The following is a 23322-nucleotide window of genomic DNA, read 5'->3' as shown; positions in this document are numbered from 1 at the left end:
CACCGCGCTTAAGGTTAGCGAGAAGGTTTTGTGACGTTTTTAAATAAAACATTCTCTGTCTGTTGTCTCGTTCAGAACAGTAATTTAGGTTTTATAAATCAAAAGACTAAGTATAGAGGTGCAAGTTCGCACAAACTGGACAGACATTGTTTACATAATTATCACGTGACATCAAAAATGGCGAACCTTGTAAAAATGACTAAGTACGCGATTGCGAGAGCACACTGCGGAATTTCCTGGTGAAACTTAAGTTATGCATTGTCCGTAATCAAGTCCATTGAAATGCGTCTCTGATAATCAAAAGACCTATTATTCCGATTTCTATGCAGGTTTGTTTTTTTGTCCCCAAATTATTTCATACTTGGCACCTTTAACAGACTATTATTCTGTGACAAAGCATTTTCGAGTTATTTATTCGAGTTATTTATTCGGACAATGACTTAAATTAGACGTCTGATTATTATATTTTCACACGTACAGCGACACGCGTTCTACACTGACAAGCGTTGCTAGGTCGCAGCACTGTCTTGGAGCATATTAATGGGCAATTGGGTTCCCCGATCTAAATTTCTATCCCGGTTTGTTGCACGTTCTTTTTTTAATATGAAATAATCAAATATGGGACATGTGTATAATAACAGAACCCCACACCCTCCCCGTGGCTTCGCTCGTGAAAGTACGGCAGCAGGATACACCGCATCACTCGTGAAAATAACTTCCATACGCAATGAAAGCCACGGGGAGGGTATCTGTCATAATACTTCATTATCACTGAAAACATTTTTCCCCTGAAATAAATTCCAGTGAATATGCCATTTCCCTCATACTATATTGAGACACAGCGCAGTGAAAATTAGATTCACATGTAATGCTTGAAAACATGTCAGCAAAAATAAATTAAGTGAAATTCTACGTGACTTCATAATAGTTGGAAATGAACACATTACACCCGACCCTACCACTCCATATACAATGTAAACTACACCCCAAAACATCCTTTCACCCACAGTTACTACCGTGTTTCACCAGTGTATTCTATTTGACGTCAGGAGAAATTGAAATAAGCAAATTAATTATAATTTCAGCCTCTAGTTGACCACTGATTAAATAAACTACCTCGTCTTTATGTCAACTTGCAGTTATTCGTTGCCTACATCAGTGACTTCAAAATATATGTTTCAATCCCAGGAATTTCACTCGCTGTTAATTGCATGGGAGTGGCAGTCTTTAATGAATTTCTATTGTCATGTCAATTTCTTGCAATTACTGAACATTAAGCTGTAACCACATACCGCCTAGGTGCTCTAATTAAATCCTGGTGTAAGCACCATATGAAATATGAACAATGCATGTGAAGCCAGCTGTGGGGTATATTCAATCCTATAGATTTCTCATTGTTTGGTAACTATTTGCTGCAAATGCAACAAAAATCAATATGAAAAATATTACCCACACAGTATTCTACAGGTTACTTGTTCCTCTTAGAGTCTGTTTTATTGCATACGTTTTTGAGTATTACTGCCCAATCTGCTGTTCCACCTCATTAATCACAATAGAAGGCAGTTAGGACCGCTCTTTTGAGAAGCGTTCCATCATCCCAGTCCAAGCAACTGTTACTTTTGTTTGCGCTGGGCAAATTGCCAGTCTTGTTCCCTTAACTCAATAACAAATAACTTTTTAAATTGGTTTTGAAATGCGCCTGGGAAATGCATTAAAATCTGTGTTTTGTGTCCATTCCAGTACTGTGTGAATTGTATTCCTCACCTAGACTCTGATACTTCCAGTTTGAGGGCAGTCACCTTTAACTGTTTAATGTCTAATATCTACTATTGCTTTCTGCCTATCAGAACAGCATTCACTCACAGTTAGACAAGTTGTACTCAGAAAAAAATGACATCATAAAATTATATAATGAGTACTGTAAAATGTGTATTAGAAGACACATCCCTAATAGAAGTCGCGCTCATTCTTTTTAAGGTAGCGAGACTATTATTTGTGTTGAAAATTACGATTTTCACATTTATTTATTAATTGATGAAATGCACCATAAACTTTCATATGATAAAGTCAATATAACATAGAATGTCATGTAAGTTGGTTAAAATATAGATTTTCTGAAGGGAAGCAAGGCAGCCTCAGTAGTGTTTTCCAAAATCAACAACACAGGTTTAATCTGTGTGCCTATAAGTTTCAAAGATAAACTCAAGACAAAGCAATGTTAGGATGTGTTATCAGTAGCTATCTGACACACAATGAGTGTTTCCAAACATTTGAGTGGTTTGTCTCCGCCCCTGTTTGTTTCACAGATTAGTCATTTGCATATGAATGTGTCAGACACAAGGTCACACAGCCACTGAAAAAAAATCATTGATTTTGGTGTTTTCATATGCCGAATTTATCCAATTATAGCTATCCCATTCCTTTATTTTTTGGTTTCCAATAGCCTTACACATTTGGATGTCCCTACACATGGTAAAACAGACCTTGATGGGAAAACAAATTGATTGTGCCGATAAACAAGCTTGAAAATCTTTGCTGTTACTTCATGGACGTTTTCTAGGAGTTTATGTTTTTCAAAATACAAGGTCTTTAACAAAAAATAACGTATACTTATTGTCGTCGGATTAACACCAAATTTTCACAGCTTTAAGGTGACAATGAGAGGAACTTGAATGTGTCCAGACAAACTATTTCATCGATTATTTACCAACGAGTTGTGGTTTGAGTTGGGAGCAATGCGACTAAAACAGTAATTGAAATTCAGGACACTATTTTTTAAAACGCGTTGCTTGAATAAAACTAACCAGACACATTCAATTTACCAGACTATTGAACAACTAGGAAAAGTGAAAAAAATACTTCTTATCGCCAGCATAAATGCGTAATTATTTTTTTTACAGAAAAAGTAATTTTTCACCTTTGATTGAATAACGCGTCGTAGATTGCAGATACGGACATGCAACATACACTTGTGAAAAGCTTGAAGTCTGGCGATTCTAAAAATATATACTTTCCCAGGTCTATTTGTAGTCATTTAGTCACAATTAGAAGATGAAAACAAGTATGCAAATAATAGTCCCGCTACCTTAAACAATTGAGTACCAAAAATTCATCATTTATCATATGTATAGATGCTCTAATAGAAGTCGCATTCCCTCTGTGTTGCATTGTAACATTTTAATAGAAGACGCGGCTTCTAATACAGATTTTACAGTACTACATCATCAAACAATGTACACCACTTTATTTGTATTACATCACAAAAAAAGTGTTCGATCACATATCACATCACAAAAGATGTGTTCTTCCATTTATTACATCACAAGAAGTGTTCTATAACACATTACATCACAAAAGATGTGTTCTACCATGTATTACATCACAAGAAGTGTTCTATCACATATTACATCACAAAAGATGTGTTCTTCCATTTATTACATCACAAGAAGTGTTCTATAACACATTACATCACAAAAGATGTGTTCTACCATGTATTACATCACAAGAAGTGTTCTATCACATATTACATCACAAAAGATGTGTTCTTCCATGTATTACATCACAAGAAGTGTTCTATAACACATTACATCAACAAAAGACGTGTTCTACCATGTATTACATCACAAGAAGTGTTCTATCACATATTACATCAACAAAAGATGTGTTCTACCATGTATTACATCACAAGAAGTGTTCTATCACATATTACATCAACAAAAGATGTGTTCTACCATGTATTACATCACAAAAGAAGTGTTCTACCATGTATTACATCACAAAAGATGTGTTCTACCATGTATTACATCACAAAAGAAGTGTTCTATCACATATTACATCAACAAAAGATGTGTTCTACCATGTATTACATCACAAAAGATGTGTTCTACCATGTATTACATCAACAAAAGATGTGTTCTACCATGTATTACATCACAAAAGATGTGTTCTACCATGTATTACATCACAAAAGAAGTGTTCTATCACATATTACATCAACAAAAGATGTGTTCTACCATGTATTACATCAACAAAAGATGTGTTCTACCATGTATTACATCACAAAAGAAGTGTTCTATCACATATTACATCAACAAAAGATGTGTTCTACCATGCATTACATCACAAAAGATGTGTTCTACCATGTATTACATCAACAAAAGATGTGTTCTACCATGTATTACATCAACAAAAGATGTGTTCTACCATGTATTACATCAACAAAAGATGTGTTCTACCATGTATTACATCAACAAAAGATGTGTTCTACCATGTATTACATCACAAAAGATGTGTTCTACCATGTATTACATCACAAAAGATGTGTTCTACCATGTATTACATCACAAAAGATGTGTTCTACCATGTATTACATCAACAAAAGATGTGTTCTATCACATATTACATCACAAAAGATGTGTTCTACCATGTATTACATCACAAAAGATGTGTTCTACCATGTATTACATCACAAAAGATGTGTTCTATCACATATTACATCACAAAAGATGTGTTCTACCATGTATTACATCAACAAAAGATGTGTTCTATCACATGTTACATCACAAAAGATGTGTTCTACCATGTATTACATCACAAAAGAGGTGTTCTACCATGTATTACATCACAAAAGAAGTGTTCTACTAAGTATTCTCTTATTTAAAATGAACTGCATCAATGAAAACTGCTGTAGGTCTTTAAACATGTTTTTTTACCAAATAAAGTCACATTGAAATTGGAGACACGGTGCATAGTACACCACTATGTACACAAACCCTACATTTCAAAATTTATGTTCTGACGTCAGCTGCAATGATAGAAACGTAAATTAATTATTGGAAGGAAATTTGATGCAAATATTATTGACTATCCCACAACATAGATACTATGGCACCAACCGATTGTTTTATGAATGGCAGAAACCATTTGTTATGTCACTGTAGGGGTGATAGGTTGAACATTTTTGAGGGGAAGGCAGCTGTTTAGTAGGGCTTAGCATGTGGTCCCTAAAGGGTTGGCAGTTCAATGTAATATCTCTTATTTTGATGTAAACACTCTGCTATTTTATGTCTTTGAAATTTATCACTTTCGTCTCTCTTTACCACTTAAACAGAATGTTCAGTGAACGTTTTTATGATCCGAAAAGTATTGATGGTTTTTCGTATCTTTTCTAAATTGTTGATTTAAGTTGGAAGAAATAAAAAAAAATCTAACTAAAAAAAAAAAATGTTACTGTCCTTTATAATGCAGAGTGAGAATTTTTATGAAGAGACATTACTACGGATTTCCATTAGGTTTTCCAAACTGGTAATTGTATTCAGAGTGTAAGAATATTTTTTATGTGTACTTTTTTAGACATAGTGAAATTTGGCAGCCACTTGTTGACAATGATTTGATAATGTGAAGATACGTTAGAATATAACTTTATGTAATGTATATTTGCAGCATATTATTTTATGGGTGACAGTGTGATACTAGGCAGATAATTATTGAGTGGTCCTGGCCATCGGGCTAGCTTAGTTTTAGCAGGAAATTTGAAAAATATTGACATTATAAATGCGATGTTTGTGTGTAACTGTACCATAGAATCATACAGTTGTAATGGATTTCAGATATGGGATTCCTCTATAGTTACCCCATAGAATATATTTAGTGTTTTCTCCTGTAAGCAACAAGTAGGTTCTTCTGACATGGATTTGTGTTCTGGCAGATCAAAAAGAAAAAAAAAAAATTTGTCTAACTGGGTAAAGTAAAGATACTAGTATTTCTCACTACCTAAGGCAAACACTACTGCTATGTGAAGTGGTCTAAGTGAAGCTATGAAAGAAAACCCGCAACATATGTTTGTAGAGATTCCCTGCTGGTAGCATGCAATGAACATTCACCCCTTTCGGCGAAAAAGATGTTATCATCGTATTACTTTCATCTTTTTCGTTGAATACTTCCTTGAACTCTTTCACCCTTCCAAAAAAAGATTTGTTGTTGTTGAGAAAACCATGACGGATGCCACAAACACGTTTCAAGTCACACTGCTGTAAATATACAACTCCTGGTGAAATACTTGGTAACAAAAGAAATTCAAATTATATTTTGTTGTGCTTTTTGAAAACTGCCGCTGATAAACATGCAAGTATGTGTTATGCGGAATATATATAAGGTATTCGGTTGGCCTTTTAAATGCTGGTAAGCCATGCGGAAAATGAATAAATACTGTGTCACTTCACAATTCAAATCTAATTAATTAAAAATTAAGCGAGCATAAAAGGGGGAAACAAAATGAAAGAATTCCTTGGCCAACTGGGAACTAAGCTCTGTCTTTTAATGTACTAGGCTGAAGTTCATGCGGTTGTGTCAAACAACTCACATGTAGTAGAGACCCAATTGATTTAATGGACGCTTATTGCAGCACAATGATTTCTGTCTTCATCAACTAAGTTCCTTCCAAATTTCTACTTTATTGTTCCAGGCCGTTATCGGCATGGCAACTATTAGCATGTGTAAAGCATTGACATCAGAGCACGAAACGTCATTAAGCATTCATTAATAGCAAGTCATGTTTCCATGGGAACACATAGAATGTGTGAAATTCCTCGTCTGAGCTAAAGCAGCCATGTCGTTTGGTTGAGGAACCCACACACTGGCTTCTGATTTTGACTGCATCACCTATCCTGCTGTTCCATTGTAACACTTACGTAGGTAAATGTACCAATTAAAGACCAAAACATTTGTCAGCTTTCAGCCAACCAGGACTGATCTCCAGTCGTCTGTCTCATATGCAAATATAAAAATGCAACTTGCCTTTCCTTGCACTTCTAAAATGAACACAATATATTTCATTATTTTTAACATCTGTTTCCCTCTCAATCCATTCATTTTCTGGGAATACAAAAAAGGAAAGCAAACTTGACATCTCATGGTTTAGTTCAGCTCGGGGCCAGAGTATTTGACAAAAGAACTTACGTTGATTCTGTCCTTGCATTCTTAGACAAAACAATTAAGATATTCTTTGGTGTGCTGCCTAGAAACGATAAAGTATTTTTAAAAAATGCACTAGAGTGTTGTATTTAGCAATTCATGTTCATTGCGGACCCTTCTTTCGTCTTTATTTGAATTGTCAGCTGCAATGTATGTGCATGTGATGGATGAATTGCCCCTGGATATCTTTGTGTTCTATGTGTGTGTGCCACATTGCCATGGTAACACTTATTAATTTTTATGACTGTTTTCCAGAGCCTTTTTTGCTATATTTTAAAAACTGAATCTAAATTGTTATCGTGCTGCTTACTTTATTAATGATAAAACTGAATTGTTTTTAGCAATAACAAAATTAAGTTTGAATTAAAAATGTCTGTCTCATTTGTACTTACATTTGAGGATTTAGAATTTACCATACTTTCTACTGTTTTCGTTTTACGGTAAAACAACATTTTTATGTTTTCTCTTTCTCGCTTTGCAGATCGGGTAACTATGGACCAACTGCTCATCATGTAAGCCCGACTAGACGTTCTTATCCACCATCCTTGTTGTCTCGGAGACAGCCTCAGCAACCGTTGAGCGTTGTGATGAAGCTTCGACCGCCACCTGCTCCATCAGCTCCACCCCCTCCACAAACGTCATTACCAGAAACGTCAATTCATGTTAATGGTAAGACATTGCTCAACTAACTGCATCAGTGTTCATATTTTAGGGTTGAAATAGAACATGATACGATGAATTGAGCTGCTGATATGTTCCCCATCGCCCCAGAGTTTTTTTGTTTTTTTGTTTATATGAACTTATATGTGTATGAATCCCCACAATTCAATGATCTATCCCTTATTGTTTGCTGGCCTCTATTCAATGTAGTAGAATGTAGACCACTGATATCAGGAACATACTAGATGAAACCCTAACAAAACTATCGAATAACGAGTCATTGTCTACAAAGTGTCTACATGTGTCACCGATAACCTCTAAAAATAAGTCCTCCATTAAAAACCATTATATCCAATCTCATTCTGACTGTAAATATTTTTATGCATGCTATAAGGTTCAGTTTTCTGTGTCTATTTTTTGATAGCCGGAAAGACATATTTTGTTTGGCGTTAAAACAATAAAGTTTCCAAAAATACAAAAAAAACAAGTCAGTTCTTTTATTGGCATAAAAAATAGGGAATATGTTTTCATCTGAGAATTAATGTGTGTGTTTCATTGTGGGAAATGGTGAGTTTCACTGTTGATTCAAAGGATTGTTACTGGATCCTTTTTATTCTGCAGTCTCAATTTGATATGTATATGTATATGTATATGAGCATGTCAATTGGGTTAAAAGGCTATGAGGTGTGGCTGCTTTTTCACTAGTTTTTTTTCGCCTTTGTAATTGTTTGTTTAAGATAATAGCATGGTAATAGCTGCAAAATGTTTTTTTGGTTAACCATTTTCAATCTGTCTAGAGGCAATTTGCATATTGGTAATAGGAACATTCTGAATTTTTATTCCATGTTTGTTCATTAATTGGATTGAAAAATATGAAAACACTTTAAAAATTGAAGGCGTGCTCTTAGTGTATTCACATATTGGGAAACATGTGACCGATATGAAAAATAAAAACACTGAGATATCCCATAATGCATATCTCAAGGACTGATAGCGCCATACTTCTAAATATAAAACTTGACTCGTATATCTTTCTTTGTTATGTCAAATATATGAACATACACGTCTTAAAACATCACGTACCGTCACTATTTTGAGCAATTTCTATTCCAAATATTTGATGTTTTACAATCGCACACTGGGCTCAGTGTGAGATCAAAATTCAAAACAAGTTCATTATAAAGGATCTAGTTCACTAAATGGTAATCTTTTCAAAATAAACATAATTTAAAAATAAATGAATGTTAAATGGTTGCTACGTGTCAGAAAGTTCAGAGGTAATACTGACTTCATTATTGTACATTCAGTGTTCAGAACGAGCTGCACCATACCTGTGGAAGATTGTTGACAGTAGTTTATTCAGATGCACCAGTTGAGTACAACCAGTTGGTTTCTCATAGCCAGAGTACAAGTATGACAATATGGATATCCTGTTCATTTTGGTAGTACATGGTTGTAACCTGTCTTTGTGCATACCTCCATTAGTGTTCCCCGTCATATATCATACAATGATTTCAAATGAGTTTCTTGTTATGAAATTTCCTAATTCGTTTACAATTTACCTGATGAAAACCTCCATGGTTAGTCCAAATGAATAAAAAAAACCAACACCAGCAAATGATCAGTTGAAACTCTGGGATAAAGTAAATCATGGATTTTCATTTTTTTTGTTATATTATTCGTTTCTCATATGGCCTCATCCTAAATTAACTTACAAAAAAAAATTAATAATTGTTTCTATAATTTTTCTAAAATGTTGATCATGACCTGTAACCAGTTTGAAATTACAGATTCAGTAAATTATTTAGATAACTGTGTTTCAGATTGAAAAATCGATTCATTTCACTCGCACAGTGTCTTTCAAATATGGCCCATGTGGGAAAAAATCTGTACTCTGAGGGCATTGACTTAAAGCGTGCAATGGAACATGTGTAACCAATTTGTCTGGTATTTGTGCAAATTTGTTTAAACGTTTGCGGTATCTTTTTCTACCCCAAAAAAACAAAAATTAGTATGCTTCCAGTGATTGCCCACATGTGGCAAAAATAGGAGAAGGGTGATTGCTAGGTCAGAGGTCAAGTTTGTGCAATTATTAAGAAATGTCTGAAAATATGTATGCCAAATCTTGTACGTATCTGCCTTTGATCACTAACATTTCACTGTTCAAACTCTAGAGGGCAGTAAAACCCATTGATGTATTGTCATTGCTTGGTCTGTTGTTTTAAAAACATGTTTTTGTATCTCATTTCATTTTAAAGTTCTCTAACAAACACTAATCCTATTATATTTAGAGTCAAATATACAAACAAAATGTATTCAAAATTAATGCTGAATTACTAATTATCGCACCTTGTTACTTGTAAACTGTTTTTGCTGGGAGATGTTAGCCATGCCATAATTTGGGAACACTAGCGAAGACAAATTTGCATTAAAAGATCTTCAGTGGAATCTTTATTGTTATGATATTTTCCAAAATTTATGAAAATATTTTCAAGATAATAATTCATCCAGGATTACATTAACATCAGCAAATAATTTGAAAGTCTTTTATTTTATTTTATATCAAATATCAAGTATATGTCAATGACTTCTGCACTTTTTTTCTTAGATTCCTCAATATTTCTGGAAATGAACCCGAATTTTTGAGCCAACAGACAAAATTTGAGTCAATTTTCAGTTTTTACTCAAAAAGTTTGGCTTTTTTTGTCCCAATCTTCTGAAGGAAAGTGCAGACTATAGACAGAAGTGTTTTGTAAATTTGTGATGAAAAGAGGGAGGTGGTAGTTAAAAGGTTAAAGTGGCATCATGAGAAATCTATATGAATCAGTTATGTGTGTTTAGGGAGAAAAATAATCATCATATTTGGTTAAAAGTTTGTCATTACTTTAATGATATTAATAATTTAAAATATGATTTATCGTTTTTCCCAAAAAATATTATTCTGAAAAGTCACTAGAAATATTTGCTGATGTGACATTTCATCTTTCTATAGGAGTACCACACAGACCTATACTTGTGTATGTCATATGTACATAAATGTCTTTAAGTTGTATCGAAATCTGTCTGGTCTTATTAAGCTATGGGTTACATTGTGGTCGGTTAAATAGGGAAGTCAAATCAACTCTTTTGTTGTGGTTAGGTTACAGCGACCGTATCGAACAAATCAAGGTTTTAACCCTCTGATGACATTGTAGGGATGCGTGAGATTAGAACTGGTCTTTTAACACAGTCTATTGTTGTAGTTGTAGAGTGTGTCCATTGTCTTGCCCTACCTTCAATGAAGACACTTCAACAAGTGACAAAGGATGACCCATTGTGTTCCTCGTCTCCAGGTTGTCGCAAATCGAACAAAAGTAGGGATGACACACCCTTGTCCCTAAAGAACAATATGCACTCAGAAGGACCGGTAAAATGGCTGAATATCTCGTATTGTAAACAGGTGTTAAAGCCACTTGGCCGTGTTACAATACAGTATGTGCACATTGCAGGAATCGTTAAAAAAATATACATAATGGTATACTATTGTTGTTAAAAACATTTTGGTACTTTGCCAATACCCATAAATGGAATCAAAAACATATTATAAATGGTTCAATGCACCTTTTTTACAGTCAACATCTACTTTCTAAGTTTTGATGTGATAATTATTTTTTAATTACAATCAAATAAATATTTAGGTTTGCTAAACATTTTTCTGGCATTGTTTTACAGGGCTGATAATGAATCAACAGTCAAATCAAGCAATTTATGTTGAAGCTGGAATACACAGTAACAACAACAACCACCAGCGACAAACATCGTGTCCGTCGTTAGAAGTTATCAACAATCGCCATCTGATGCAGACCATCCACAATCAAATGTCAAATAATCAACCGGGTCCCCACAACTTTGCCAATATTCCCACGTTTGAGGAAACTCTATCGCCCACTGTGCCTTACGATGTTGAGAAGATAGAGCGAGTGTTCTCCGCTAAGTCTCTAACAATAGAGCGAGCCTTATCTGCACATTCCTTGCATGAAAGAAGTAAGCATATTTCATATCATTTCATAAATTTATTTTATTTAAAAAATAGTTCACCCTCTCACCACCCTTGGTTTACTCTCCATCTCTTCCTTAACATGTTACTACTGTATATTCCGAAGAATTTGTACATTATCTACAGTAACAGCATATCCCTGTCTGCCGACTTCATCGCATTGCTTCTTTCTACTTACTGTTATCTAAAAGATAGTCTTAACAATGACACTATAGTGACTTAAATCATCATACACTATGTCAACAACTACAAAAAACAACAACATGACTTTACGCTTTATGTAAAAAAATCGCACGTATTCAGTATTTACTATTTTGAGTTTTCTCCTTCAATCCCATTAAATCTAAAATTTACATGGATCCAAGTGCCAAAATGTCCTAAAAAAAGTCATGTCCAATGCCGGTTGGAAGCTGACAAGTTCTGACTATGAAATATGTTCAAAATATATAACACAACACTAATTATGAGCAGAACGAATGTGCCAAGCAATGTTTGTTACGGTTGTTGACTGCATTGAATGTTAGAAAAGAAGAAAACAAATTGGTTCGTTGCTCGTGTATTGAGTGATTGAAGTCTGTAAGTGATAGAATGCACTTTGCCTTGTATTCAGACAACTAACAATTGACCTTCAGCATTTCTGGAATTGCTGTTCCAAACTGAGGTCTGAAATTTGACCAATTAGAGCTTTGTTATGAAGAAAGTACATATAAAGGTTACCAGCCATTGAATGTGATGTGAAATTCAGTTTATTTTCCAGAGGATTTGATTACAGCAACACTTTCATTAACATATTCAACCCTTATCCTTAAGATCTGATTGCCAGTAAACTTTTAATACTGTAAATTGTTAATTTTTGCTTCTGGTAACTGCATGTGATTCAGTGTTTAAAGAACCACAGTGAAAATTTTCACAAGAGTCACTGAAGTGTGGAATTCATAACAATTTGTCTTTTGTATATTTGACAATTGCATTGAGATGCTTTAAGCGGTTTACTGTTTTTTTTGCTCTCTCTCTGTATCTGACAGATCTTGATTATTTGAAAGAATGCTTTATAAATGTGATAATCCTATTTTAATTTTTTTAAAAAATTTTTTTCAACAGTTGATTTAACATCCACCCCAAGTGACTTCGGTGTTTCTGGATTTGACAGTGAACTGCTACAGATGAGTGCTGTTGACCGATGTCCAAGTCAACTCTCAGCTGTGTATGCCGACTGACACCCATGAATCTCAATCAGAAATACCATTCGTGTATGCAGATTCAAATTCATTGCCATATGGGATACATCTCTGCTGTTTCATCTTGGTTGTGCGCAGATCCTGTATGCATGCGCCTGAATTTCATGATGTCATAGTCGGGTATCCTGATGTACAGGTCCTGATTGCATTTGTAGATGGAATCCTACGAGGCCAGAGTCAGCTTGAATGTAAATCCCAATATGAATCTGAAACTTCTTTCATAGAGAATTCATTATCCAATCAAAGAGAACTCTTTGATGATCCAGTACATGTTGTTTGTCATTTATTCAACAAGATAACTGTTGTGGACCATGTGGACATCTATTGTTGTGTAACTTATGTACAGTGAGATCGTTGGAACCTTACTTGTTTGAAATGTACAAACTGTACTTCTGAAGCCAAAGTTTTTTCTATTCGTCCGTTTATTTGACAGGAGTTGTTGCAGCTGGTTGATATAGTCGTCATGGTGATGACTCTTTATATTATATAAATAACGTTTTATAGAAGATAAAATGTACTTGTTATTATTTTAATGATATTTTTATATGTTCACATTCGGAGGGACAAGAATCATTTCATGTACTGAAACAATTTTGTTCATGTCAACATGTTTGCTTTATGAAGTCAGTACAGAGATGTGGATGTGAGCACAAAAATGAGCAACAAAACATGATTGAAATTTGAGTTCTTTTCAAAAAAAATTATTTATAATTTGCATAAATATAAATATAATTTTGTACCACAAGATTATTTTCATGCCAGGATTTGATAAGGAACCCAGGTTGCTAAAGCTAACTTTTAAGGCTGATGAATATTCATTGACTATTTTCTCACAGTATGTTCTTGTGCGCTGATGAATGAATGAATATTCATCGATTTAAATTATATTTCTTTACATGGAGACATGCTCATGAATATTCATCAGCTCTATGCAAAATGTACTCATGAATATTCATCAGATCTATGCAAAAGTTTTCATGAATATTCATCATCATTTCCTTCATGGCAGTGTGTGAAATAGTTTTCCATGACAAGAGTGACTTGATGAACCTGATTTGTTTTGTTTTTTATGATGAGAACTACAAACATTTTATGAAAATATCAAACAGTAGAATGCAGAGAAATTAATAATTCTAATATATTAAAATACAAGTATGATTTGTATGTAGTTGGTTAAATTTAGTAAAATGACCACACAATTCTGGGCCCTAGAAATTGTTCATTGATACACAGTTCTTTCAATTATTGAAAATTTGGTTGAAAATTGGTATGAAAAGAAATACACAGAAAATGTTTTGTTGAATGGAAAATTATGTGGGCTTTGAAAAATTGAGTATAATTTTACTTAAAAAAATCAAAACAGATTTCAAACATCATTGAAGGATGGAATTTTTGGCATTGACCAATTTCTAAGTGCTCGATGGAACTTGTGTATTATTAAGGGTGTTGGCAATGAATTCTGCTGCTACAGTTTTGCTGCATGTTTTAACTTTTTTTTTTTTTTAGTGTGTGCAATATCCTGTCTGGATGACCTTCATATGACATTGGAATCAAATATTCTTGACAGACTCTTCTATTTAAAAAAGAAAAAAAATTCACCCAGAATTTAAAAGATGACAACACTGTCACCCATAGCAACAAATCCAAATACTTATGGGTATTTATTAGTTTCTGTGTTGCTATTGTAAACCAGTATTCTGCTTTTTCCAAGGTACTTTCCTTCAAATTTCTGCTTATAAATAACTGACAAAGTGATTTTAATTTACCGAATAAAGTGCCAAACTCATAGTATTTATTTATATGGAACTTTTAACATGCATGATAATGGTTTGTTGGGTTGGTGTTTCTTGTCTCCTCCTAATTCATTTCTTTGTGTATTGTATAGGCAGCCATGACAATGAGCACATGTTCTGGGACCTCATCTCCTTTTTCACATTACTTTAAAAACGCTGTATATTTTACCCATAATGCACTGCAATTTTATTTAATTATTATCTTTAAAAATCTTAAATATATATAATATAAATATTTGTATATATGGTGATATGCATGTTAAGTTCATCACTTTATTCTTGTTTAAGTCTCATTTGGAGTTTCAGAGAGTGTAGTCATCTTGTCACTGTGTCTGTGTGCACATCAGCTGAAGCTTTTTCTTCCCCCCTGCTTGTAAAGTGGAACAGTCCAGAAGTGGAGTATTCCCACAGAAACCTGACTGACATGAGTCAGTCCATTTTCCAAGCAGTGGTTTGATTTTCTCTGATTGGTCACATCTGTATTATTTTACTTGAAAACTTGTGTACACGTTTGTGTATCATAGTTGATGTTTTGTAATACATAAACTACATATACCTGCAAGTTACATGATAGTGTAAGTCTAATCTGATATAAGATAATTCACATATGTACCCTATCATAATTTTGACTTTTCCGCTCATTTTTCCAGTCTCCTTCTCACTTGTTACCATGGTAACATTTTTGCTTAACACATAAATTATTTTCATTTTGAGTAGGTCAGCGCAAATGTGTATTTGATGAAACTGAGAGAAATATAAAAAAAATTGACCATGTTACTATGACGAAAGTGGTTCCTTAGCAATGACAAGAAAACTATTTTGTGTAACTTTTTCATTTATAGAGTTAAATAGAATAATGTATATTTTCAAAGCATTTATTGTATGGTTATGCAGATTATTATGATTATTATCTGCATATGTATTGCTGATTTCTATGTCTTTATATAAATATATCTTTATCGTAAAATTATGTAACCATGTATGTAGTTAAACTATGCGACTTTATAGTGAAAAATGCCCCTTCCACTAACCTTCCATGACATTGCCCCCCTTTTATAAATGGAACAGTCCTGAACTTTTGGGGATTCTTGAGGGCCATTGTAAATTATAAAAAAGATACATAAAAATGTTGCATTCAAATTATGACATTCAAATTTTGTGTGATCAACAACCAATCAGTACTAATGTATCAAAGCGCTGGTTAGCATATCCCAGTTTAGTAAAGTGTTCCCTGATTGGTTGACAAATTGAGTCAGATAAGAGTTCCCTGAATTTGATGTAATATGCGTCTAAACATTATTCTTGGTTTAGAATGGTTGTCCCCATTTGCTGTGGCTATACTCTAAAACCTCTGTTACATATTAGACTCCAGTTTGAATTCTATAACTATGACCTGCTGCTTGCAATGGCAGCCAATCAAAAACAAATTACAATCCATTCAAAGTTGGGAGTTAGGTGCATTAGAGTAAAATCATGGATTTTGTTTACTCCATCCCATTCAAATAAACAATGCAGGGAAATGATATGTAAATCAGACTGGAGTATTACTAACAGCAGTAACACAAGTTCTAGGATATGGTTGCTATGGTTATGTGCAATATTATAACTGCACAACAAGTGAATACAGCAACACTACCTTCCTTTTTAGTTCATTGCAAGCCAAAAAAACAAACTTTTTTCTCAATTTATTCCCATTTAACGCAGAAATGGTAAGCTGGGTTACAAATAACCAAATTATTAGTTTAGGATCTCAGACCAAAGTATTATATATGTTTTTTTTTTTGGAACTTGTCATTAGCTTGTCTAATGTTTATATGGAGTTACCGTCCATTTACAGAGCACATTGAGTAGAGGGTAGTTTTCATTTATTTCTATATAATCATGAACTCAATTGATAAGGTGTCACTAACTTTGGGAAAGTCTGACATGACATTCACATCATTGAATTAACTAATTGGGATATAATTATATCTCACTAAAAGAATTATTCCCATGGTAATATACAAAAAGTAGCATGCTGGGTAGACATTTCAGTTTAGAATGACAACTGCAAAAAGAAACTTCTCTGAAAGAAAATGGTGCAGAGAAACAGTTGTCACAAGAAATCTAAGTTCAACTCAGCAGTATACCACCATTCCATGTTTTAAGAGAATTAGCTGAAATTAAAGATGTGTTTAGAAATGTATCATGTTTCTATGTCCTGGATCTTACATGTGGCCTTCTATGTGAAAACATACAGAGTTACTATTTTTGTACTGTAAACATTCACATTACTGATGAAACTGTTGTTATTTTTGCACGACAGACATTTTGATCTCCATGGTTACATAACTGTCTATAAATCGTATTATTTAATAAATAGTTGGCATATATGTGAAATGTTGGTTGTTATGGTTTTTTGTTAATCTTTCTTAATAATCTCGTTATGGGAAGTTGTGATACAGTCTAATCATGTGGATCAACCTAGGGAGTCTTGTTGCATATTAATCATATGCTTCATCCTGGGGAGTCTTGTTACACACTCTTGATGTAAACTTGTTTCTCCTGCTGAGATTCTACCAAGATAACATGCATTTGACTTTAGCACAGACATGACTGTAAAACACACCCCTCCCCCCACCCCATTAGAGTTTGAAAAAACAATTAACATAAATTGGTGGGATGACATACAGCCAATGAGGGCTGACTTCAATACTCACTGAATCTGAAAAGTTGAGGCAAAATAAACAGACCTTGGTTAGGAACACCTGGGTTATCTGTCATCTACAGAGTCATGACACAAGGTTTTTGCATTCTTCCTTGTTAGCATCCAGAATAATGCAACTTTGAAATCTACAATTACTGGTATATGTTTAAAACAGATTTTTGTAACAATTTGTATAAAAAGTTTATTTAAATTTAAGGGTTTTACTGGAAAATTATTGCATCAACGAGGCCAATTTAGCTTGTTTCAGAAACTGAATTGTGATATAATTTGTTATATAACCACTAGAATGTTGTGCCAGCAGTGGATTCACACGAGATTCAACAAAAATGTGTCAATATTCCATGGTCGTGTGAATGTAGTGCTTGAGACAACCAGAACTTACTAAACTACTATCAGTAAAAATATATCAGACTCTGTCTGTATTGACTACTGTATTTCTTTGTAGGTTTGCCGAAAATTGTTAGTGATGTAATCTCTAGGGCTCAATCATTATTTCTGCTAAGAGTGACCAGGTATGAATTATCAATGTGTTCTCCTCTATCCTAGCTTAGCCACCCCCAGAAAGATTTTGGTCCATCCCTGGCATTATCCCGATCTTACAATATCTGTTGATGCTCAGGTAAGGGAAAAGCCATTTTTAAAATAGCGGTAACAATTTTAGCATCATATTACGATACTGTAAAAGAGTCAATTATTCACTGGGTTTTAAATTTGCTTATTTTTTTCTGACTGGAAAATGCGTTAAATTAAAGCCCAGTGAATATGTAAAATTTAGCATAGAACACATTATCTAAATGATAAAACCGTGAATTTAAAACCCACTAAATATGCCTGAAATGCTAAATCAGCGAAATTTAAACCCAGTGAAAATTAGTCATTTTACAGTTAAAAGTAGCTTGTCAACATTATATCTATTTATCATGAATAAAGCTATTAAGTAACCAATTTTACAAACATATCATATTTGTATTTGCACGATATAATACTTTAAGTGCTATATGACTAATAATTTGCATTGATAAGTGATACAAAACCAATGAAACTACATATTTTTTTTTATACAAAAATTTACATTTAGATATAGACGGCCATTACAGTCTTAATAAAATCTGATCCATATTTGGTTTGTATGTCTGTATCTATTTGGTTGGCTTTATTCACACCTGATAACCAAACTTGTATTGTTTTTGTCACCCACTTTATTAATGTCTGGAATTACTACAAATATTTTTATTTTATTAACCATTTACATATACACTGTTGTGAAGTATGGGACAATCATACTTTGTGGCAACTATCAGTTAAACACAGAATATGCGGGGAAACTCCACAACTGTCATCAAGTGTTCAGATAATTTGCATATTCAAATTAACAGCATGATCATCAACCAATCAGGATCTGTGTTACAAACTGCTCATACAGAATAACCTTGTTTATTGCAGTAAGACAATCTGTGATTGAGTTAGAGGGGAGAGTTGTGTATTTACATATACACTGTTGTGAAGTATGGGACAATCATACTTTGTGGCAACTATCAGTTAAACACAGAATATGCGGGGAAACTCCACAACTGTCATCAAGTGTTCGGATAATTTGCATATTCAAATTAACAGTGGGGCAATCGAACAGCGGCACACTGGAATAAGACTGGTAATAAGGTACCTAGTCTAATACATCCAGAAATTAAATATTGCATGATCATCAACCAATCAGGATTTGTGTTACAAACTGCTCATACAGAATAACCTTGTTTATTGCAGTAAGACAATCTGTGATTGAGTTAGAAGGGAGAGTTGTGAGAATGCAATTCATATGTAGAATGTGCTGTGAGTCTCTGATACAGAAGAGAAACCTGCATCTACCTATTTACATAACTTTAATCAGATTATGGTTACCGCATAGGTAAAGTTGTTGTTAATCACCATAGTGAATGCACACCAAACATACTACCAATAAATGCTTTGTATTTGTTTGTTGGCACACTTGTTATAACATACGTACTTTGCACATGAATGGCTACACAGCTGTCAAGAGAATAACACAGTACAGTATGTTTCCAAGATTGGGGTTTACATGTGTTTCTACTTCTAATAGCACAAACACTCCTCTGTGAATGTAATCTGCCATCTATTTATTGACTGATGACAAACAGAATATGCATCAATTCTGCAGCTTAAACTTATACATAACCAATTCAATAATTATTCTTATCATAAAATTAATATTTTTATTAAATACCTAATTCCAAGTCATGCATATACAATTTTCTATTTTTCATTAATACATGTCATTGTTCTATACCTATCAATAAATGAATTATGATATTACTAGAATTACACTTACTCTAGTCATGGTAATGTACGAAACTTTTATTAATAGCGCCCCCAATTTATCTTATCAAAATATAGAGGGCGCCATTTCTGCCATGGAAACTGTACCCAAGTTTATTTACAGGCTACCGTACATCAAAAAAGATAACATACAATTGAAGCAAAAAATTACAAATTAAAAAAAAAAGTCTAATCAAGGTAAAGAGTAAACACTATGAAAATTGTGAAAATCTTATTTTTTTTTTACTGAAAAATTCATAAAAATTTTTAACATTATAATAAGGCATGTACTGTAAAGTGGATTCAAATTATATGACTTGAATCATCCCATTGGTTGATAGAAGTCACTATTGAATGAAAGTCTCCCTAACTTACAGCGCCACATTCACACATTTAAATTTTGTGTCGAATGGAACCCACATTGAACATGCTGTATGTGGTATGACAACTCAATTAAAGTGTGGGTGGTTGCCATGGCAACTGTTTGCATTTAAATTTGGAGCAAATAAATAATGCATATGCATGTATATGCAGTTACAATGCCTAGTATAACAGCCATACTGAACGCACATAGTTGCGACGACCACCACCATTTACTTACTTTGTCAATTTAAGATTAAATCTAAGTTCATTCCAATGGTTATTGTCATTATGCTCCATGTGGACAGAGACACTGCGGTTAACCCTCATTATTGAAAAGTTACAAATATTTGATCTCGAAACTCAAAGCATTCAGTTCTGATCCATAATAGTGTCCTACAATAATGGTGTAAATACAAAATTCATCTTTACAAATTATATCGCCCAAAATAGACCAATAAGAAATTACCGAGAGGCAGCAAAATGGCAAAAACAGCACCTTATTAAATCTTAACCAGCATTCACAAAGTTCAAAAAAGTATTTATATTATTACTACTAGAACATTTTAATCAAATGGTTGCTTATTTATGTATATGTTAAATTCTGAAATGATTGGTGCTCTGGTGGTAACTAATGGCAACTAAATTCTCCATATTCTGAATCAATTGGATTCTTGATCTAATTGATATTTAAATCTAAACAGCTCTTGTCTTCATAAAACATATCAGTTTTCAGCCCAGAAAATAAAAGAGATGTGCACACAAGTTTTTTTTATTTTATAACTATCATGAAAATTGCGGTTTTCGATTAATTTTGACAATTACATTTTTCTTCAGTTTTTTATTGAAAATTCTGACAATACACTTTACACAAATTTCAATATTATTGAATTTTCTGTCAAAAAAATCTTTAGAAGGTATCATAGTTGAAATTTGGATTTTGAGGTCACCACTCTTTCTATCTTTCTCCATCAGATTGAAAAGCAATTTGTTTACAACATTTTTTTAGAGGGTCTAAAAGGGCATAGAGTACATTTGTAAGTAGGGCTCAGACTGATGGTTACATCTTTCCATCTTTTGGTGTATTTAATTATCGAGGTAATACGAAATGTATTTCCATAGAAGAGGTATAGGTGAGGTGCTGCCATAGGAGTGGTATGGGAGAAATATTCTCATAGGAGAGCTATGGGAGAAGTTCTGTCATAGGAATGATAGGGGGAAAAGTGTTCTTATAGGAAAGGTTTGGGAGAAGTGTTCCCTTTGGAAAGGTATGGAAAAAATACTTCCACTGCATTGATATAGAGAAGTACTCCTACAGAAAAGTTATGATAAAAGTACTCCCATAACAAAAGTAGGAAATAGTTACATAGAAAAGGTATGGATGAAGTATTTTTATGACTTTGTATGCAATTAAATTTACCAAGTAAGAAGTAAACTTGGATTGAAAACACCAAATACATCATACATTTATATGTACCATTTGTTTGATTTTTTGTTGCTTGGATTCATCTTATTTTTTTTGGCTACCTTTACTACCTCATTTTGCTTAAGGCATTTAACCAGTGAATGCATAAATCATGAGTAGCTACCGGTAATACAAGCTCAGCACAAGGAACTGTAGTATCAAAAACATGGCATTTGTTTAATGAGGTAGCTATGCGTAGTATACTATCATTCTCAAATAAAAATAATCCCATCACTCATACCACAGGTATCCTCTACCACTAAATAACAAAAACAGTTATAAACAAAAGAAAAAAGACAACAACTCTGAAATAGTTTGTGATGTATCCTACTTTGTTTCTGTTTAACAGATTACAATTATATGAAAACCCTCTTATGGGTGGAAGATAAGGGATTTGTTAGTTCACGACTATCAACTTATATATGCAAGTAATCACTTGGCATGTGTAGTATTATTGCTCTAATTTGAACACCCTGTTCCATCACTGGTGATTGCAAAAGGGCTGTGTGACCAAATACTGAATCATCTATCATTAAAAGACTTTATACAACGTCAAAGAAATACGTGTATTAAATCACCTGACATCCGGCTTTTCCAAAATGTTTAATCAATTGATCAGTTTTTAATGTGAGGCACGGATGTGGTTTTACAAGTCAGTACATTTGATATGACAGTAATGCCAAACGATTGTTACTTTTAAATATTGAAAAATGTGAATATAAACCATTTAATTTTCAATGTTAGAAACGTTTGTGATACGAGGATGTTACGGTAAAACATCGCAAAAGTCACTGAGATGCTGATTTTCACTGACTCAGAAAATTTGTAAAATCAAAGTGGTTTACAATTGACAAATGTGAATATTGACAAATGTGAATATTTACAAATGTGAATATTAATAAATGTAAATACATGTATCAACAAATGAGAATATCGACAAATGTGAATATTGACAAATTTGAGTATCAACAAATGTCAATATTGACAAATGTGAATATCGACAAAAGTGAATATTGACAAATTTGAGTATCAACAAATGTCAATATTGACAAATGTTAATATCGACAAATGTCAATATTGACAAATAATATCAACAAATGTGAATATGACAAATGTGAATATAGACAAATGTGAATATTGACAAATTTGAGTATCAACAAATGTCAATATTGACAAATGTTAATATGACAAATGTGAATATTGACAAATGTGAAGATCAACAATGTGAATATTGACAAATTTGAGTATCAACAAATGTGAATATTGACAAATGTGAATATTGACAAATAATGTTGACAAATGTGAATATTGACAAATGTGAATATTGACAAATGTGAATATCAACAAATGAGAATATCGACAAAAGTGAATATTGACAAATAATGTTGACAAATGTGAATATTGACAAATAATGCCAACAAATAGGAATATTGACAAATGTGAAGATCGACAAATGTGAATATTGACAAATGTGAATATCAACAAATGAGAGTATCGACAAATGTGAATATTGACAAATAATGTTGACAAATGTGAATATTGACAAATGTGAATGTCAACAAATGAGATTATCGACAAAAGTGATTATTGACAAATAATGTTGACAAATGTGAATATTGACAAATAATGCCAACAAATAGGAATATTGACAAATGTGAAGATCGACAAATGTGAATATTGACAAATGTGAATATTGACAAATGTGAATATCAACAAATGAGAATATCGACAAATGTGAATATTGACAAATAATAATATTG

General features: G+C 33.2%; 1 protein-coding gene across 2 annotated transcripts in view; it reads left to right on the top strand.

The window, feature by feature from the left end:
* Positions 1 to 17078, top strand: part of LOC102803001 (zinc finger protein GLIS3-like) — a 49740-nt gene extending 32662 nt beyond the window's left edge. For both annotated transcript variants that reach the window (XM_085503454.1, XM_085503455.1), the window contains exons 8-10: positions 7454 to 7641; positions 11344 to 11655; positions 12770 to 17078. In XM_085503454.1, the coding sequence (XP_085359580.1) occupies positions 7454 to 7641; positions 11344 to 11655; positions 12770 to 12885 (616 nt within the window). In that variant the 3' untranslated portion in view covers positions 12886 to 17078. The remainder of the gene's footprint in view (positions 1 to 7453; positions 7642 to 11343; positions 11656 to 12769) is intronic.
* The last annotated feature ends 6244 nt before the right edge of the window (positions 17079 to 23322 follow it).

This window comes from Saccoglossus kowalevskii, chromosome 9 (assembly GCF_978046115.1).
Source record: "Saccoglossus kowalevskii chromosome 9, keSacKowa6.1, whole genome shotgun sequence".
NCBI classification, from domain to species: domain Eukaryota; kingdom Metazoa; phylum Hemichordata; class Enteropneusta; family Harrimaniidae; genus Saccoglossus; species Saccoglossus kowalevskii.
The sequence above is the reverse complement of the archived record's forward strand: the minus strand, read 5'-3'. Positions and strand labels throughout refer to the sequence as shown.